Genomic DNA, 21,183 nt, shown 5'->3' with positions numbered 1-21,183 from the left:
CATTTGAGTACAGTGAGCTCACTGTCATGTTCCAAAATTCAGTTTGAGATGATTTGAGCTTGACATGGTGTGTGATGCTGCTGGAAGCAGCTGTCAGAGGATGCCACCGTGGACATAAAGGGATGGACATGGCCAGTAATGATACTCAGAAAGGCTGTGACGTGTAATCCCAGCATTTAATCACAACCACGAAATGTTCAAAATCATCTTTGTCCACATTCTGATGCCCTGTTTGAACTTCAACAGGTCGTCTTGGTCATGTCTGCATGCTTAAATTCACGGATTTGCCACCATGTCATTAAGTGATAGATATTTATATTAATGGGCAGTGGTCCTTATCAGCAGAGTTCATTCAGTTATTATAAATATACTCACCATTACTTTGTCCACAATATGTGAAATGTTAAATATTTGTATCTGTCAGTAGCAGTGATGGGAATAACGGCGTTACAAGTAACGGTGTTACTAACGGCGTTACTTTTTTCAGTAACGAGTAATCTAACTAATTACTATTTTTATCGTTACAACGCCGTTACCGTTACTAACAAGAAAATGCGGTGTGGTCGCGTTACTATTTTTCAATAAACAGACGGTTGAAGCTGTCTTCAGCTTACTGCGTTTTATATCAGTTGCATGGAAGTAGCTGTAAGTAATCTGGGCGCTACAACTTTAAGCAGCTGCGCGCGCTCCCGCGGACGGCAATCACTTTCTGCCCGATGATCACTTTTTGGCACAACACCTGGAGCTAAGGGGCAAAACAATCGCATGAGTGCTGCAGTTTGACTGAGGAAGAATAAAGTAGTCGTGGTAAGCCAATCACATGACCACTTTAAGATTACAAAGCAACAAGGTGATATATATGTCAGTTTTTAAATTGTGTTGATAGGCCACACAAAAACCAGAGTCATGATAAACAATATACACAGTGTTTTTCCTCAATAGTTTCATCCCGTTTACCGTCTAAGGACAGAGCTAGCAAGCACTCTCTGCTTATGACCAAGAAATAAAAAACAAAAAAAACAAAAAACTGCCCTTTCGTGTTGGTGGAAAAATGCACCATGTCAACCAATCAAAAAATGATATGGCGACATGACATTTGGTTGTTTAGGAAGAGGGGGAAGTTTTTGGAGTGACGGCGAGAGAGAGAGCAGAAAAAGATAGAGAGCGAGTTTTGAGATGTGAGAGATTTGTGACGTTTAGCGTGTTTGGAGTTTGTAGTTAATGTGTTGTCTTGTGTAGTTAGTGTGTAGTGTTGTGGATAGATTTGTGTCGTGTGTCAGAACAATGAGGCGACTGCTGTCTCCAGGTAGAAAACAGGAGTGATACACCCGCTGCTGTCAGACCTGCAGGTATCAGGCTGTGATGTTCTCCTTTATAGTGGACAGAAATTTTTGGAGTGGCACAAATAATTTGTGTGGCATCTTATTGAATGCAAAACACCTGATTGTTGTGTACATAAAAATGATAGAATCAGCTATTTTGAACAAATTTCACAGTTTTGAAAAAACTTTTCTCCTAAAGTATTGCACTACTTAAGCTTTGAAATGAAATCTCCTAGTGGTGTTACTTTTGCTGCACAGTTTGCTCATTCCTCACCCTGCAGCTTAGCTTGATCTCTTACAGACGAGTGAGTCAGAAGCCCGAGTGTGTGTGTGTGTTTGTAGGCCTGTCTAATCAAGAGATCTGGAGTCTCCAGGTACATCTGAGGATGATCAAAAGCTACAGAACTGGACTTGGATGTAAAACGGTGGCACAGAAGGAGCCTATAGAGGGTGAAAAAAGTGAGCTTTACTTTAAATAAAACTAAGCATTGTGTCCAATTTAAACCAATAAACCCCGATCATCTATTTAAAGGTACAGTTCAACCTGAAAATAAAAATATCTTTACTTTTGCCTGTAGTGCCCTCTGTCCCTTACTTTTTAGCTACTGTTGTTTAAAAATATTTTTGCTTTAGTGCAAAATTTAGTTTTCTCTGTTATATAGATACCGTGGTTGTATTTGTCAGGTGCATCAGATCCGACTACTGCTACAGTAAAACAGTCATATGGACATACAAACAACAACAAATTTCAAATTAACAAATTTCCCAGAGGAACCCACCCGAGGGATTAATAAAGTTTTATCTAATCTAATCTAATCTAATACAGTTAGGTCTGTAAATTACAGTTTCTGTAGTTTTGCCTCTGTACTCCACCACAATGGAGTGGACAAATCAGCAATCTGGTACATTATTAAAAAAGAATGAATGCACTAACCATGGTATTATTTCCATGGTTAATAAAACAATTTTACAACATCTAACCAAGTCACAAAAACTCCCGAATAGGAAGGTGTAGCATTGCCACAGTTTACAAGAGATGTCTTCATGAATGTAAATACGGATGTTTACAGCAAGGTGCAAACCCATGTTTACACTTAAGAACAAGAAGGCCAAATTAGACTTTGCCAGAAAACATCTAAAGAGCCTGCACAGGTCTTAAAAACATTCTTTGGACACATGAGACCAAGATTAACTTATACCAGAAAACAAGTGAAACAGCTCATGATCCAAAGTATATCACATCATCTGTCAAACATGGTAGAAACAGTATTACGGCATGGGCATATATGGCTACCAGTGGAACTGTGTCATTATTGTTTTTTGATGATGTGATTACTGATAGACGAAGCAAGATCTCTGCTCAGACTCAGCCAAATATTAGAAAACTGATCAGATGGTGGTTCACAGTGCAAATAGATAATCACCCAAAGCACAGCGCAAAAGCAACCCAAGAGTTCTTCAGTGGCCAAGTGCGTCAACTTATCTTAATCCAACAGCAGCTTTTCAGTTACTGAAAACAAAACTGAGGGCAGAGAGACCCACAAACATGTAGCAGCTGAAGGCAGCTGCAGTAAAGAACTGGCAGAACATCTCAAGTGAACAAACAGCATTTGTCTATTTGATTAAAACCCTGGCGTTGAAGCTGAAAGCCTGCAAGCTGAGCAGCTAAGAAGGGATGCCATGAAAGTTTGCATTCCGTCCTGCTGTCACAAGAATGTGTCTCATTATTGGGAGATGGAGGCATTCTTTGATGTCAAATGTAGTTTAGAAGAAATACATTTGATTTGTGGATTTTACTTGAGCAACTGATTTTTGGGAAAGTGAGATGTACTCTGAGTTTATGCCAGGCAAATGGCAAGTGGTTCTATTTTATTATCTCTAAGTATCTCCAAAACTGGGCAGCTGACTCCAAAACAATCTTGATGTATAAAATGGCACCGAGTAAACTGTGCCTTTAAAGACAGGAAAACATCAGGGTAGGGATGTGCACACCTCATCCTCCATCAGCTTTTAATTTTCATTCATATCCACTCCGTGAACTGAATTGTTTGTATTCCCCAGAGGGTGAAGCAGCACTTCAGAGCAACAATGACAGGGTCACAGATCTCCCGGATCTCTAGAGAGTTTGCCTGCTACATCGGTTAGCACTTTATTATTAGCTCCAGGACAATTAGGTGGGCTGGAGAGGGGTTAGCGTGAACACTTCTCTCTGTGTCATCCAGAGCTTTGGATGGGCGGTAACACTCCCTCCGCTGCTCCCTCGATGCCATAGAGGAAGACAAGGGGCTAAAAATACCAGACAAAAACAAAAACGACACAACAACCCACACAGCAGAGCAGAGGAAGCAAGAGAAAGGGACAGAGATGTTGGCACAGTGTGAGAAACGAGACCTCCTGATCCAACTTTTGTTTTGGTGTTTGTGATCTTTACAACTGGAAGAAAAAAACTTTATGACTAGTTAATTCACTGGTTATTTATGCCTATATAATGCCCAAAAGAGTTAAACATGGCACCCAGAGCCCAGTGCTGTATGTTCAGTTGGTTGTTTTCTAGGAATGAACAACAGCCCCAAACTGAAACTGTAAAAAAAAAGAAAAAAGATTGACATAAAAAAAATGTGGTCAAAATAATTCATTTGGGTTTTTAAAAAAACATTTTTTACTTTTTCAGTATCAAATTTTTTAGGATTTCGGTATCAAATCACTTTTTCAAAGGTATACAACTTTTGACTGCGATTTAGCTACATCGTTTTTAAATTCTTCTTTTTTTCTCATTAGTTCCCATGATGACAGAATTTCAAGAATCTTTTACTAAAAACATAAAAACTACAGTTTAAAAAGAGTGAAGAGGAGTCTGAATACTTTCTGAAGCCACTGTATGTACTTTAGCTTTCATGTGAAGACGACAGACAAAGCAGGACAGCAATTGTTGTACAGCTGAATAACTGTTATTTGAACATTAGTTCATCAACATGTCATGTTATGGTTCTTAAATGAACGTTGTGCATGGTGCTACCTGAATGTGTCATAAAGTGCAGGAAGACTGGGGATAAATGCAGACTGCAGAGACAAGCTAGCAGTTTAAAACAAAAGAAACAAGCCTTTATTGTGGCATATAATCTCCAAAAAATCAAAAGACACTGGAGAAACCACGTGGAATATAGTAAGAGTTAATGAGGCAGGAAACCAGGCAAACTATAAATACACATGAGATAATGAGGGAAGCGGAAACAGGAGGGAACCTAAACACAGCTGAACATAATTAAGGTAAATGACATACAGTAAGTAAAGCAAGACAATATACAAGGGAGACAAGCAAGTAAAACAGGAAGTAGCTCAGCACAGACAGCAGACCTACACAGCAAATGTGTACAAGAATACTAGTGGAGGCTGCAGTAACATTAATCAAAATACAAAGAATCAGATATAAATGATCTATAGACACTAACAGAAACTATATTTTAAAAGAAACCAGCCAAGAAATGCCTACACAATATACTAACACATAAATAAAGATAGAAAACTAAAAAGCACGTCCAAACTCTGAAAGGCAACTGCTGTGTGCTCACAGCCAAACACGCTGTCAGTTAATCATTGTTGTTCTGTTAAAAAAAACAGACATGAATTTCTTTTGTTTGCTTTTGCTACAGTGACAAAGCAATTAAGCTGGGATTAAACCTACACTGTTACCAGCTGTTTCACAGTGGAAAATTCGCATCAGGAGTAGCTGAATTCGTTATTTTCCCTGTGTTATTAGCCTGTGGCGCTCAGCCTCAGCACACACTTCACTCAAGCTTTTATTCTGTGAGCTTAGACACAAAATTAGCATCCTGAACCATCCTGCTTGGAGTCTCTGCTGTGCAGCAGCATGTTCTTCGGCTCTTCACTCAGCATTGGACACGGTTTGACGTCTCCAGCTGCAGCCATTAACTGCCACACCTGCAGCCAGTCGGAGTGGGAGGGTATAAATAATTTTTTTTTCTGAAACAAGCTGCCGGAGGGCAGAAGGAAAATCTGGGAGCAAAGAAAGCTGGCAAAGAAATACAACAACTTTTGGTCAATAAAATATCTGACACAGGTCTGGAAATGAGTCAGAAATACTCTACAAGAAAGCAAATAACCACAATTCTAAAAAGTCCATTTTGTGAAAAGCTCAGTTTAAATCATTAATCCTAATCAGTGGATCAATTGAGTCTTCCTAAATGAGATCAAATCATCAAATAGACCCTCAGCAGTGCCATTAGTCACCACATCTGTACTTCATTCAGTCACTGAGGTTTTTCTGCGACTCCACTGAGGTTTATTGGACTTAATGAAGAGAAGGAGAGTAGTGTAATACAGGAGAAAGCGTAGAGGCGGGTGGGTGGGCAGCAGATGTGAAGCTACTGGAGCCTCCCGGTCGCTGCGACAGGAAGTCAGCAGCTGGAGACGTCCATCAGAGTGAGGGAGAGGGCATTAGTGAGGTCACGTGACTGGCTGGATGAGGGCGAGGCGAGCCTGTTTGCAGAGATAATTAGTCCACATGGCATTCAGCCTCTAATCTGACTCACAGAGGGAGAAACTCAAAGGAAGAGAAACTGAGAAAAACAGAGAGTTGAGGTCTAAAGTCAAACATGAACAGTTGTCTTTCTGACCTACTGGAGGGAGACCGGTTTGGACCGGTTAGTGTTCAGGGGTCACCGCAGGACCCACATCAGCAAAATCAGCAACAGGCCACGTATGAATGAGCACAAAGGAACATGATGCCTGCGGGACAGTTGACCAGTTTTGGCTTGAATTGTGCCCACGCTGCAAAAACACTCCTCCTGGTTATTCCTCTGACTGCATGTGAAAAACAAAAAAATCTTGTTTCTAGACAATAAGACAGAAAAGTACAACATTATAAACCTTTAATATTGGCTGAGATGATGGGAGGTTTAAATGCAAACCTCAAGTGACTGAGTAGGATCATTAACAACCCGAAAGGAAAGTGTTTTATGACTCTTTGTGTTTTTCATAAATCTGTGGTCAGAAGTTACAACCACTCATCAGTGGCTTAGTCTGCATAGCTGGCAATAAGCTGGACTTGTTCCCGGTGGGTGATGGACTCCGCCAGGGCTGCCCTTTGTCACCAATTCAATTCATAACTTTTACCGACAGAATTTCTAGGCGTAGCCAAGTGGCAGAAGGCTTTCACGTATATATTTAAGCCTGTATGCATACTTTTGACCCTGTATGGTTTAGAGAAAATCCAATATAAATTGAAACGTACCTAACTCTTGTTTTTTTTAAGTTATTAAAGATGTATGCTGTGCAATCATTCCACATTAAAAAGACTGCCACAACATTCATGTTTGAAATTTCTGAGCACAACTGTAGCTGTACTGTTTCTTTTATCTATGACTGATATTTTAAACTTATTATCCTCATGGGATTAATTATGGCTTTTAAACAGTTATATGGATGAAGGATTCATGAAGCATCTGCCTCACGGCTAATTTCTAACCAAGTAAGAACAATGCCAATGAATGCCTTTTAATTATGATCGGAAGATAGAATAAACAGTAAAAACTTCCTACGGTTGCCACAATATCTATTTCACATTTTACAGTTAAGAAAATGTTCACAAACACGTCCAAAATCTCCCTTCACAAAACAAACAGACTTCACTTCAGCTGTTCCAGCAATGAAAAACACTCGCTGTCACACGAGGCAGAGCAGCAGGCTGCATCGTGTATGATGGACCGACTCTTTATAGGATACTGAAGCCTGCTGTCTTCATTGGATTAGATGACATTAAATCCAGAAACATGCCAATTCACATACTCGCAGTCTGTTAACAAGCAATCGGTGGATCGAGATGAGAAGCATGCTGAGAGCACAACGGAGGAAATTTGGCTCACGTAGCATTTTTTTGAAGACATAGCACAGCACAGCAATACACAGTGTATACTTCATGAGCTGCTCAAAGTCTGACACAACGTGCCCTTAAGATAGAAATGTTAAAAAAGGTATTAGTGTTACTTTATTTTGGGATGATGATCCATTGGATGATGCTGCCCTTGATGTTTGGCAAATGTAAACGGAAATCCAGGAACTAATTGTAATAAGTCAGTATTTTTAGTCGATATTTGGCCAAATAAAGCCATTGCAACTCAATTAGCAGCTCCCGTTTGTAATTATGGGATATACAGGCTACAACTAAACATTTATTTAATGGGATATGTACTTATCTGTTTGATTCTCCTGAATCTTCATGATAGAAGTGTTTTACTGCTGGCTTTTGTTCTTGTTTTTTTAGTCTTACTCACTAAAGCGTTCAAAGCTCACACACATTCGTACAGCGCTTTATCGCACACACTCACACTTCTTTTTGTCTGCAGCAGCTGTGTTGCTTTTAGTTTGTATTACCTGCTTAACCTCCTCATATTTTTCTAATATTAATATTATACTTTTATCTTGATTTTGTAAATTCCAGTGCTTTGCTGGCAGCAGACCTGTCTGTGCTTGTGATTGGGAAGATGCTGCCAGTGTCACCTCTTTGCTGTAAACACCTGTGGATTAGGAAAGTCTGGGTTAATTTATTGAGTTGATAAGCACTTCTTTGGTGAGCCTGATTGGTGAAGCCAGATAAGAAAAATATATCCCTGATGTGTTGAACTTGCTTTGAATGCACTGCTAACTAACCACTGCTGTAGTAAAGCTTTAACCCAAGTGCAGTTGTGAAAACCATCAGGCGCTACGATGAAACTGGCTCACACAAGGAAAGAAGGAAGAAGGAACTCCAAGAGTCACCTCTGCTGCTGAGGTAAAATCTATCTGAGTCACCAGCCTCAGAAATCACAACTTAACAGCACCTCAGATCAGAGCCCAGATAAATGGCACACAGAGTTCCAGCAGAAGACACATCTCTGCATCAACTGTTCAGTGGAGACTGCAAAAATCAGGCCTTTATGGTCACACAGCTGCTAAGAAACCACTACTAAGAAAGAGCAACAAGCAGAAGAAATTTGTTTGGGCCAAGAAACACAAGGAATGAACATTAGACCAGCTGAAGTCTGTGCTTTGGTCTGATGAGTCCAAATTTGAAATACAACAACCGCCCTGTCTTTGTGCATCACAGAAAAGGTGAACAGATGGTCTCTACATGCATGGTTCCCACCGTGAAGCATGGATTTATTCGAAACTGAAGGCACACTGAACCAGCACGGCTACCACAGCATCCTGCAGCGACATGCCATCCCATCCGGTTCGCGTTTAGTTAGACCAACATTTATTTTTCAACAGGACAATGACCCTGAACACACCACTAGGCTGTGTAAGGGCTATTTGACCAAGAAAGAGAGTGATGGAGTGCTGCGCCAGATGGCCTGGCCTCCACAGTCACCTGACCTAAACTCAATCGGGATGATTTGGGGTGAGGTGAACCACAGAGTGAAGGCAAAAGGGCCAACAAGTGCTCAGCATCTCTGGGAACTCCTTTAAGACTGGTGGAAAACCATTTCAGGTGACGACCTCACGAAGCTCATTGAGAGAAAGCCAAGAGTGTGCAAAGCAGTAATCAAAGCAAACGGTGGCTATTTTAAAGAATCTAAATTATAAAACATGTTTTTAGTTATTTCACACTTTTTTGTTTGCTAAATAATTCCATATGTGTTCATTCATAGTTTTGATTTCTTTAGGGAAAATCTACAATTTAAATAGTCATAAAGAAAAATCATTCAATGAGACAGTGTGTCAAAACTTTAGAGTGGTAGAAAGTGTGTCCTACAATGTAAAATGTAGCATTTACCCTAAACTGTAAAACAGCAAATGCAGATTGCTGGTAGCATCCTGCTGCAAAATGTGATTTACTTAAACCAGCTGACCCCAGAGCAGTCAGAGGGTCAACAGACATCAACCATCAAAGGACATATGGAGAAGCTAATCGCTAAAATTAGATTGTGTTCAGTGTTTCTGTGAGTCAGTCCGAAGAGAGCGCCGAAGATCTCAACAAATGAACCTTTAATCAAACTCAGACTGTCATTTAAGTCTTTTTCTTTGTGTGCTGAATAAAAATATTCTGGTATGCCACCAGACTTAATAATAAATTTAATTAAAATACAATTTTTGTTATCCTCCACATGCCATTTCTATCCATTTAACAAACTACGTGTGTCATATTTGTCAAAGAGTATAATTGCCACAATTAATGATTTATGGAACAACAAACACAGAAAGAGAAAACCAAAGTTAGCATTGGAGAACAAAAAACAATTACAGAGCAAGTCCAATGTGAATAACCCTGTTTTATGAGACATAAAGAAGAGTGGGGAGATTATGTCATGCCCAGAGTTAGATGCCCACAGAAGAGTTTCATTTCTAATGAAAATGAAAGAGGAAAGAGAAGAGGTTAGGGAAGAAAAGAAAATTGAAAGCAAATAGTCAAAAAGGTAATGGAAGAAAACAGGAGCTGGGATGAGGAGAGAGAGTGGGATAAATGGAAAGATAATGGAAAATGAAAGGAATATGCTGTATAAGATATGATTACATGTAAGCAAAAGGATAAAAAGAAACATGATGTTGTAAAGAGAGAAAAGGACAACAGTAAGACGAGGGAGGGAACAGAAAGGAAGGAAAGGATGGGAGAGATAAGGGAAGGAAAGATGAGAGAAAAGAGAAAAAAAAGAGAAAAGGGAGATGAGAGGAAATGAAAGGGGGGAACAACAAGGAGGAGACATTTAAAGAGGAGCTGCTCAGCCACAGCTGGAGCTCAGCGAGGAATGAATGGGCTAGATTGAACTCGGTGACACGAGTAGTGATTACTAGTTTGAAGTGTGCTGTTTTTGCAGCTCGGCAGTGAAGCCCAGCAGGCTGAGACCAATCTATGGACACAACAAAACACAGAAAACTTGTTTTATTTAAAGTATGTGCAGATGCTCGCTGAGCTCTTAGAACTGACAGGCAGGCAAACAGACTCCTGGATGGTCCGCAGAGGCGATGGACTGAAGTGCCACTCAAACGTGATGGCAGATCAAACAGAGTGAGACCACAGACATGTCCAGACATGAGACGACATTATTACTGCTGTGTTAAGGTTAGACAGCCGCCTCTCCGGGGCCCCAAAGCCTCCTCTTCTTTGTTTTTAGTTGTCGTGTTTTCATCTGTCCTCTTCTTGCTTTGCAATCCAGAAAATCATCCTTGTCTTCATTTATATGCTCAGGAATACTTTAACAACAGAGATGGTGTGTGCATGTTCATCAGAGCAGAACATCAAATAATACCCAGTAATGTGGAAAATAAACAGGCAAGCGAATAGCAGCGTCATAACTCCTGTGTCATAACAGGAGTGAAACGGAGACAATCGCAGCGGCTGGATGGCGTTTCTTCACAGAAACAAGGTCAGCTTTTGTTGCTGATCGCTCGTAGATGTTCCAAAACAAATCATACATCCAGTTCTTGTTTATTTTCTTGAACTGTATAGTTCATTTCAATTTAGTCTCCAGCTCCTCGTTTGAAATTTAAACTTTAATCTGGGTTCGGTCCCAGACAGAAGAATGGCTTATTGTTTAGGTGATCGTTTGTCCATTTTGTTCAATTATCCAGTCGATTTGTTTCAAAGACAATCACAGGTGAAAATGTTCACTTTAAATGCTTCAGAATACCTTCGATACCAACAAGTGAATCTCTGACAGCCCCAGCCGTTGGATGATCACATATTATCATCTTATCAGGGTTTTTCCTTGCCAAGGATCTGGGAGGTGGACTACACATGACTTGCAACAGAGGAAAACGTGTCAGTGACTCATTGTTTGATGGCTGTTATTGGATCACTTATGTAGACGTTGATGAGTTTTATAGATCGTGCCGTTGATTGATCACAAGAGAAAGGAGGCTGATTATATAAATTCTCACTGGTAGAACACAAAGTTGTTAATGTTGACTTCGCAGTCATTTAGATGTTACCGACTAAATCTGAGGATTTTTGTTAAAGAGCAGCGGAGAACTTGAGAAGTCAATGTGCTGTGTTAACCTAATCTGCCACTTGTAGTCACGTTATTTTGAAGTTACGTTTTTGGCAACGACATTGTTTTTTTTTTCTTTTGTAATTTTTGTTCTATACAACACTAGAGAGGACATTAAATCAAACAAATAATTTTAATTTGCAGGATTTAGCCAAAGTTTTGCATTACATACATTTTTCATTTCTAGTCCCTATCTTCAGAGACTTCAAGATAACTGGACAAACTAACATATATGCTTTCTAAATATAAGGATCGTTTTTTTAAATACTTGGATTCAATGACTGGACTTCACCAAATGCCGTGTCTCCTCCCTTGAGATGCTCTGCCGGGCCTTTGTTTCAGCCACGTTCAGCTGCTGCTTGTTTGTGGGTGTCTCTGCCTTCAGTTTTGTCTTCAGTGGCTGAAAAGCTGCTCTGCTGGGCTGAGATCAGGTGACCGACTTAGCCATTGACGAATATCCCATTTCTTTGCCGTGAGAAACTCTTGGGTTGCTTTTGCAGTTTTGCAGCATTTGGCTGAATCTGAGCCGAGAGTATCGGCAGTCACATCATTATTAAACACTCGTGAGTCGGTTCCACTGACAGCGATGTCGTAACTTTGGCTCCACCGCGTTTGACAGATTATGTTGTAGGCTACAGATCATGAGCTGCCGCATTTTTCTCTCTCTAATATTCTGGTACAAGTTAATCTTGGTTTCAGGTTTTCAAAGAATGTTTTTCAGAGCTGCACTGGCTCTTTTAAGTGCTTTCTGGCAAAGTCTAATCTGGCCTTTCTGTCCTTGAGCATAACCAGTGTTTATGTGCATTTGTTGCGAACCTTCTTGTAGATTTTTAAAAAATTGCTTAATTTGTCAGGACATGTGAGCTAAGAAATTACACCGCATCCCACAAGATGAATCGCCTGTGCAGGAGTGACTGAAGTTGCCAAACATCACTTCCTATAAAGGTTCAATGCCTGCAGGTCTGTTAACCGCATTAAGAATGAGGTACAAGATAAAAGATGCAAGATGGTGTGTGTGACAGGTTGTAGAGGTCCCAGGTTGTTTGACAGAGTATTACAATGCTTTTGATAACAGCAGAGAGACAGCTGGCAATGTGCTTTATGGTCTTGGCATTTACCCAGAATGCTCAAACTGCGACTTTACGGCTCGACAGATGCCACTGCTGGTTGGCGAGACAGTTATCCAGTCAGTCTGTTTCAGTGGCAATCTGATGACTTTTCACGGGTCCAAATGTCCACTGCAAATGCTTCAGGATGCCTATGATACCAGTGACTGAATCCCTAACAGTCCCAGCTGTTATGTGCTAATAGCATGTTAGCAGGCCAAATATTCTTTTTATTTTGGTCACATAATATTATCTTTTTTGTTTTTTTTCCCCTAGCCGAGCAGCAAAAACAGTCCACATACAGTAAAAGCAACAAGTCTGTGCATTTTCCTCTTATTCCTCATCATTTCATTAGCAACATTTCTATGAAACCCAAATTATTAACAAATTATTCTATTACAGCCTGGCCAGAGGTTTGTTTTTATTGTTGCTGTTGTTTTTTCATTACTTGTGATTAGAACATTATTGGAACATCTCTTAATATCCTGCTGATTTTAGTGTTCCTTCGAATCCTTTGTGTTTTATTAATGCAGTGACTCTGCTGGTGTTAAGTGACCTGCTCTTTTAAAAGCGTACTTTCTGGAAGTCTGTACCCAGGCTCTGTACTGCTGGAAGAACAATGTGATTATGGAGTAACAGGCAGCTTAAATAGAATTTTCTCCTCATGTGATCCAGAAAAAAACAGCCACATGTTGTGTTTCTAAAGCAACAGAAATCAGGCTTTTCAATATCCATCTGTGGAGGCTGTGTTTTAAAATGCTGATTAAAATGCAGTTTCAAACATGAGGAACTTTTTCAGAACATTTTCTTTTATTAAGATTACTTAGTGTTTATCAGATGAAAAAAAAGGCCACTGGGTTTGTGTATCAAATAAAAGGCTCTTGCATTAAGCCTTTTATGTCTGCAGACAGTGATGACTCGAAAGCATTAGCATCCTCCTTGAATTGCCTTTCATGTCTTAATAATACGACCTTCATCTCAGCCAGTTGGGATAGTGTTTCACTTTTTCACTGAAGATAAAGTTTTATTCTCCCATGTGAGGAGGAGGATGAGGATGGAAGGTGACTCTAAAATGGCCTGTAGCTTCTTCTTTAGGCTTTAACTCTCAAACGTCTAAGAACTCAACCCTAACCACAACCATAACTCTAGGTAAACAGAATATGTCATTTTTATTTTTATTAAACTGTTCTCTCAGACACAAAGAAAACAATCATTTTAACAGCTCCAGATTCAAAAGGACTTCATTTTCCAAATGAAGTCTGTTTTCCTTTTTAAAATTTGGGTTAGGGTTGAGTTCTTAAGCCTCTGAGGGTTAACCTTTTTGTGGATGGCACAGTGATTTCTGGAAGTGTTCTTGAGGTCATGCAGTTATTTCCATGACTGTTTTTAATGCGGTGCTGCTTTTAATCAACATTCATAACAAAAGAAATAGTGGATCAATAAAAGTCCACAGGTAAAGTCTGATAATACCGGACTTAAAAATTATTCCTGTGACTCATCTACTGGGAACAAAACCCCTTCATGTTATATCCACGTGGGCCAAACCATGAGAGTTGGATTATTTTATAACTCATATATTTAAAGCTTAAAGATAGAGGTGAGCTGTTTTCAGCATGTGTCCCTCTGCATTGTAACTATGAAGTATGAGGACAGTCAGCTGTAAACGGTGATGCTTGTAGATGACGTAGATATTAGCTGCGTGCACTTCTCAAGGAAGTTAAAATAAGTCAGATATCAACAGTATAACTTTCATTTAGTTTTGATATTGACACTGATTGCACTGATTAACCAGAAATGAAACTGTTTTTGCATGCTGCATTCTGATGTACATTGTGGGATTTTTTGGGTTGTGGTTATGAAATCTGAGCTCTGTTTTAACAAAGGTTCCAGAGTGTGAACCATCAGTATGCAAACATGCATGTGAAATATTTGGATGAACTATCAGTGGGCAAAAGTGATTCATGAGCATAAATTACTCATTTGCAATGCAAAATATTAAAAAGCAGCCTGTTTCATATACACAAGTGATCTCTTTCTTGGCTCTTTTCTGGAGGCATCACAAGAAGTCGTGTTTCAGTTTCTGATCTGAACAACACCTCATATATATACTAATTCACACATCAGCAGCTGTACATCTCTGGCTCATCTTGTTCTTTTCTTCTTGCCTAAGCAGGAAGCAGGCCTATTTTTTCCTAACACATATATTTTAAACTACATACATTATATACTAGCTGTTTGCACTAACGCTCAGTACACAGTGGTCTGACTAATTTATTTGTAGAGTTACAGGGTGTTTTTCTTTCTCCCTATATGCACACTACACACTATGTGCAATTTTCAAAAAGTCTGTACTGAGAAAAACTCCTGTCTAAGACCTATCTGTCCTCTGCATTTCTTTCTAGCAACCTCACAGCATTGTGCAGCGTCGCCTGCTGGAGGGAAACATCATGCGACTCAGAGGTGAGGGCCGGGACCTCAGCTCCAGGGTTCGCTCCCCACTGGCCGACACCAAGGACGGACCTGCTGACACCGAGGAGAGGAGCGAGAGCACGGCTGACGACTCCACAGAGGAGAGGGAGTCTTTGGAGGAAAGCGAAAGGAGTCTACGGTCGGATGAGGAGGACGACAGCAGCGAGGCCGGAGCCAGACAGACAGCTGAGAAGCCTGAGGGCGGGGAGAGCTCGCCTGTCCTAACTGCTCTCATCATTCAGTGCAAGGTACTGAACCCTGCGTACTCAGTCTACGCTCACCCACATTCGGTGCTCTGCTGAAACAAACTGAAAACAAAAGAGGAGACAAAGACCACACTCAAAGCCTTCATTTACTTTCTCTTTACAACATATCAAAAGCTCTGCAGGACTACAGACACCACTGAGTCACAGTGATTAAATAAGTCCAACCTGGTCAACACATCTGTATGCGCCCAAACCAGATTCAGCATATAAAAGAAAAAGTGTGCAGGGGCTTAAAAGTGCGGAGGATAAAATGATGGAGAGAAAGACAAAAAATGGTATAAAATCTTCAGCAGCAGGTTACCCAAACTTGTGTTTAACCAACATGGTGAGAAACTCTCCACCTGGGGGCTAGTTTTTCTACTTGTACCCAACACTGGCCCTTGTAAAGCATAATTTGTAGTCCTAGGTTGAGTCATCAAAGAGCCTATGGCACTGTTTCATTTATACTCTCATATTTCAGTGGTTCAATGGTGGGTCTACAGTGCTTTCAGGAGGAAAACTGAGGTCATTGTGTTGAGCAATCTTGAACAACAGTCACTTTCACTGAAATACAGGAAAGACCTAATAAAATAAGCAAAACTAGGTCTAATACTACCTACATCATTAACATAGTTGATAAGCTAGATACTATTAGATTTTAACTCACTGGACGAGAAGCTTTCGCTAATCAGTATTTGGTGTTCACATGACAGATTACTGCAAATAGGATGTGCATTTATCTGCAAGGACATCATTTTTAAATAACTACATCTCATGTTATTACGTACAGCTGTGGACAGAATTTAGCATCAACTCATCATGGACATTATTATTAGAAGGCACAGCATACATTTTCATTGCTATGCAGATGATACCCATTTATCCATGGAGCCAGATGACACACACCGATTAGTTAAACTCCAGGAATGTCTTAAAGACATAAAGGGCTGGATGGCGTCTAATTTCCTGTTTCTGAATTCAGATAAAACTGAGTTTGCTGCACTCGGCCCTATTAATCCTAACATCTTATTTACTTTCAGGCTTGAAAACTGTATATCGACATGTCTTAATAACTCCCTGAAAAACTTACAGTTGATCCAAAAGTACTGAAAGAGACTAGAACGAGAGATGTCAAGTATGATGCTACCACTACCATGCATGATAGTCGTTCTGCTGTTTTTAGGTTTGAAAGCTTACCATTACTCTAACAATAAGACTTTTCTCCAGAAGGTATTTTGCTTGTCCAAATGGGCTGCAGCACATTTCAGTAAAGCTTGAATGTGTTGATTTTGGAGCAGGGACCTGCAAACCTGAATGACTTGTACTGTACACTTGAAATCTACAGTTGTTTACAAATGGCTTCCTGAGACCATCTTAGCTTATGTAAATTCTCCTTCTTAGATCTTCACTGAGTTCCTTGGAGTTGCCCATTGTACTGAGTATTGGTCAATCCAATGAGGGCTGTCAAACAAATACTTTTTATGCTGGCAAAGAGAAACTATCAGCTGTAGTCAATTGTAATCAGTAAGAAGACGTTAACAGACATTGGCCTTGTCAAGTTAAAAGACACTGTTGAACCTTCACCACCACTTATTAAGAGATTTAAGCAAGTAAATGTATATATTTGTATACTTTTGACCCTGTGTGAATGAGAGAAAGTCTAATATAAATTCAAAGTTGTGCTAGTAACTCTACTTTTTTGAAGCCATTAAAGATCTATGCTGTACAATGATTTCACCCTGGATAAAGAACAGTTCAAAGAAATCATTAAAAGCCCCAAATTACCAAGACATCAGTCCTCTTTGAAGATTCATGATCACTACAAAGCTACAGTATTTGACACACACGAGCAGCAGTCAAAGAATATTTGCTGAAACCAGTATTTACCCCTATACCTCCCTCACTCACCCAAGTTAGGTCCTACACATTATCACACTTCATTTCTATTATTTTTAATACCTTTTAAAATAATAATAATACATTACTTTTTAAGATCAGGCATTAGAACTTCAGTGTCAGGTTTATTGAAACAATTTGCACTTCTTGGTCCATGAACATCAGCACAGATTGTTTATTTTCTATTTCATGTGATAGAATATAAATACAACTTTGTATCCACACTTTTCTTAGATATATTTTCTAAAACATATTAGGGATTAACTGTAGTCTGGTAGTCTGGGGTCACTGATCACATATAAGGACAAATATCTGCAGAAAGGTTTCATAGAATTAGTAATACTGACTTTTCAGAATATCTGCTTGAACTGACCCTGCAGACAAAAATGATAAGCAGGTGCAGGCATTTCACAGGCAAAATGATTCATTTAGTCTGTAAGTTAATCAAAAAACAAATGAGACTTTAATTGCATCTCTTACTACTGCATCAAAACCCTTTAGGTGTTGTTTCATTGCAATTACAGGACTTAGCTATTTCATCCAGTTTAATACCCAATGATTGATTTGGTGGTATTCTTGACAACCCATTGCTGTGTATTCAAAAACTCACCTCTCATCTTTCTTTGTGTTTAAAATTCACATGTAAACTAAGCGATGAACAATAAACCAGCAAACTCGAAATTTTCAAAAGCCTCAAGGACAGGATAAGAAATTACCCTCCCACTATGAATCACTCACATCTGGATACAGATGAGTCTGTGTACTGTGCAGTTAACACTAGTCTTGAGCCGTCCCTCATTTCTTTGTATTTTGCCAGAAAAACTGGAAATGCGTTCAGGGATTTCTTTGAAATGTGCAAACAAAAATGGAAACATAGAGTACAAGACAAACGAGTTAGTGCCAATATAATGAGTTTGAAAGTCAATATTTTGGTTAAACCACCTTTATTCTTCAGCCTGAACTCTTTCAGGCAGCTTTACTCTCATTTTTTAAGTGGTCTTCAGTTATAGTTCTCCACGCTATGACTTCAGATAATCCCACACTGCTTCAATAATACCAAGGACGACGCTCTGATTGAGGTTAATCCGTGACTTTGTTCCATTGTGTTTTTTTCTATCCATGTTTGTTTTTACTGCATTGGCAGTGTGTTTGGGATCCTTTGAAAAATGATCAAAACTTAAAATAGACACGTTTTTTGTTATATATATATATACATGTATACACAACAGTGGTTTACCTTGAGTTAGATGCATTTTTTAAAATTCTTTTTTAGACCAAGTAAAATTAATCTGGTCAGGTACAAGGACTGGACTGAAAATTAGTGAAAGACCCTGAGAAAGCCTGAAGAACTGTTGCTCAAGACCACTTAAAGAAATTACAAGAAAGTCTGGCTCGTTTAGAAGCAAAACATAAAGAAAGAGCGGCTTCTCAAAACTTTTACAGTGTCTTCTAGCTTGAGTGCCATAGCCATCATAGACTGGAAACAACTGAAAGGCACAGTAACACACTACGGGATTTATTGTTCTTTATAGTTTAATTGTATTGTAGTAACACATGTGGCAGAATATTTCATACTTTGTCTATAACCGTTGGCTTGATACTATAAAATTTTGCCCTTTTGAATTTGAATTTTGGAGAATTGCGGCCATGCATAACACCAAGGACATAACTGTATTTTATCCTTTGAAAGAAATCAATACAGAGATCAAACAGCTTCTCATCCCTGCGGGAGAATATCACACAGTTTCTCTAAGTCCACTTTTTCAGTGGATTCAGCGTTTTCACCCATTACTCAGTGTGCGTTTGCTGGGTTTTATCATCAACTTATTAAATGCAAAGTGTTCTTTAGTTACTTGTTTGGCTGCTATTTTTAAACCTCAGGGATGGGGAGGGATTATTGCACCACCGGCCTGAGACAAAAGAGCAGGTTTGTGGGTCTGCTGATAAGCCAGTGAGGACAAAGAAGCCTGGCTCAGTCAGCTCAGTCTGCATAGACTGCATAGACGGTTCAAAACAAGGTAAATGGAAAAACAACGTGTTTACTTCCAAGTGGGGGAATATCCTCGGGTCAAGTAGATAAGGTATTGACTTATAAAGGAGATAACGAGGAGAGAAGGACAAGCAGACACTAGATGTTTGAAAATATGTCCAATATCTGAAACAGAAAGACTCTCTTTTCATGACATTAAAATACTGACTCCTTATTTCTAAGATACAATTTAAAAAATGCAGGATTTTGTGTTTCTGTCAACTCGTACTGAGAATTTTTAGTTGTACTTTTATGTAAAACATCAGCAAATTATATAAACTAACCATTCGAGTGTTTTTAAATGCCTTATTTTGTCAAGCTAACTGTCCTAGATTTGTAAGAGAGATGAAACAGATGACTATATTTCAGATTGTTGATGACTACTTACTGGAAATTACCCAAAGATTCTGCTACTGAAGCTTTACTTGATCTGTAAGTAAATCTGTTTATAAATACACAGAGAATCTGCATCTTATGGTGGAAAATACCTAAAAAGAGCCTGATGCTCACTTATGGGGGTGGTGCCAGCACACTGCTTCTGACATGCATGCAGAGCTGCCATATGTTCTGTATGTACATTACCTCATTATTCCAGTACTTTGCTTTCTTTCCACAAACATGGACATGTTGCATGAAATCACCTCAGAGGATGCTGAATGGGAAGAGGCCTTTGCAGACAGCAGTTCCAATAAACCATTACAATCTGCTGGCAAAGGATGAAACATGTCTTTGTGACATGAGGTGCCCTGCAGGCAGCAAAGCACCCATGAGATAAAGAAAAGTAAAAATGTCAGTGGAAATTGGGCCAAAAGACGCCTGCTTGCATTGCTACTGTAAAACTGGATTTAAAATCAGATAAGGAAATATACTTAAATGCCCTTTTTGGTGGGTATAGGATGCAACTTTGTTCATATAAATCTATGTAATAATATAAATCTATCGCCAGGCGAGTTAGGTTAGCATAAATACTACAAGATAATACAAAAAAAGTGCTTAAAGTGGACTACAAGCAGCTGAGAAAATATGAGATAAAACAGGCTGTCAATGTTAATTAGGGCAAACCTCACATTAGCATGTACCATGTACTTTCAGGACAAAAGTTTGATGATTAAAAGACTATATTGATACACTGGGAATTCACTCATTTGCATTTTTGTTGGGCACATAATAACATGATATTTTTCTTATTTTATTCTTGCATGTATAAACATTTATGCGTAGAAGCTTCTGATGTGTTAGCTGACCCAAGCTGCTAAGCTAGCTACCGTTAAGCTACAGTAGCCTTTTTAACTGCTGGCTTATTACACCATTGCAAAAAGTAAGTTTGTGACATTTCTTCCCTGCTGGATATTCCACCATCAACTTTAAATGGTATTGTTGCAAAGTAGCACCTCAGTAATTAATCAGTAGATCATGTACAGTAAGGTGTTTCACAGTGTTGAGGTGCACACAGTGTATAAAAGCCACCCGCATTCTGCCTACTCAGTAACTGCAAACTTTCTGTGGCATTAATATCAGCATAAAGAATTGTGCTGGCAGCGTCTTGACATAGGTTTCCATTGTAAGGCAGCGCATGCAGGTGCAATGTATAGGAGACCCAGTACTTTTGTCCATATAGAGTAACTCAAACAATAGAACAACACTATATTTTTTAACCATCTTAAAGAATTGGCGCAACAGCTGGAGCAGTTAGGTTCAAATTCTAATCAAATGATCCTATTTCCCAAATTGGGAAATTGTCCTTCTGACTTTGGTGGGTCCATGTGCTTTTAAAGTGCCATATGTACTGAAAAAAATTTAGGGCCCCTAGGAAAAAAAACTGGGGGCCATGACATGTTTTTTGGAATTCTGAGAACAAAAAGAATTATGATATTAAAATGAATAATTATTTTAATAATTATTATTTTCATATTGTTGTTCTAACTTGAAGGATATTAGTTTGTGAACTCTATATTTTCCCCCACATCACATACTTTGCACTCCACACAGAGAGTTGCTTGGCCAATGTGTTAAATCTGCACTCCATGCATGTTTCTAAAAAAATCATTGTCCAAACTGAGGAACCGAGATCTTTTGTCAGCAATTTGAGTCTAATATAGAGCTAATGGTTAACACCTCAAGACCAGTAATGGA

At 39.2% G+C, this 21,183-nt stretch overlaps 1 protein-coding gene across 1 annotated transcript in view; it reads left to right on the top strand.

Annotated features, from left to right (window-relative positions):
• Positions 1 to 21,183, top strand: part of nrip2 (nuclear receptor interacting protein 2) — a 45,352-nt gene that overhangs the window by 11,863 nt on the left and 12,306 nt on the right. The window contains exon 2 of the mRNA XM_006780889.3: positions 14,814 to 15,128. Coding sequence (XP_006780952.2) covers positions 14,814 to 15,128 — 315 coding nt within the window. The remainder of the gene's footprint in view (positions 1 to 14,813; positions 15,129 to 21,183) is intronic.

The sequence above is a fragment of the Neolamprologus brichardi genome, chromosome 17 (genome assembly GCF_056152115.1).
Source record: "Neolamprologus brichardi isolate AB-2024 chromosome 17, ASM5615211v1, whole genome shotgun sequence".
Classification (NCBI taxonomy): Eukaryota; Metazoa; Chordata; class Actinopteri; order Cichliformes; family Cichlidae; genus Neolamprologus; species Neolamprologus brichardi.
Note: the sequence above shows the minus strand (reverse complement) of the source record. Positions and strands in the feature narration are given on the sequence as shown.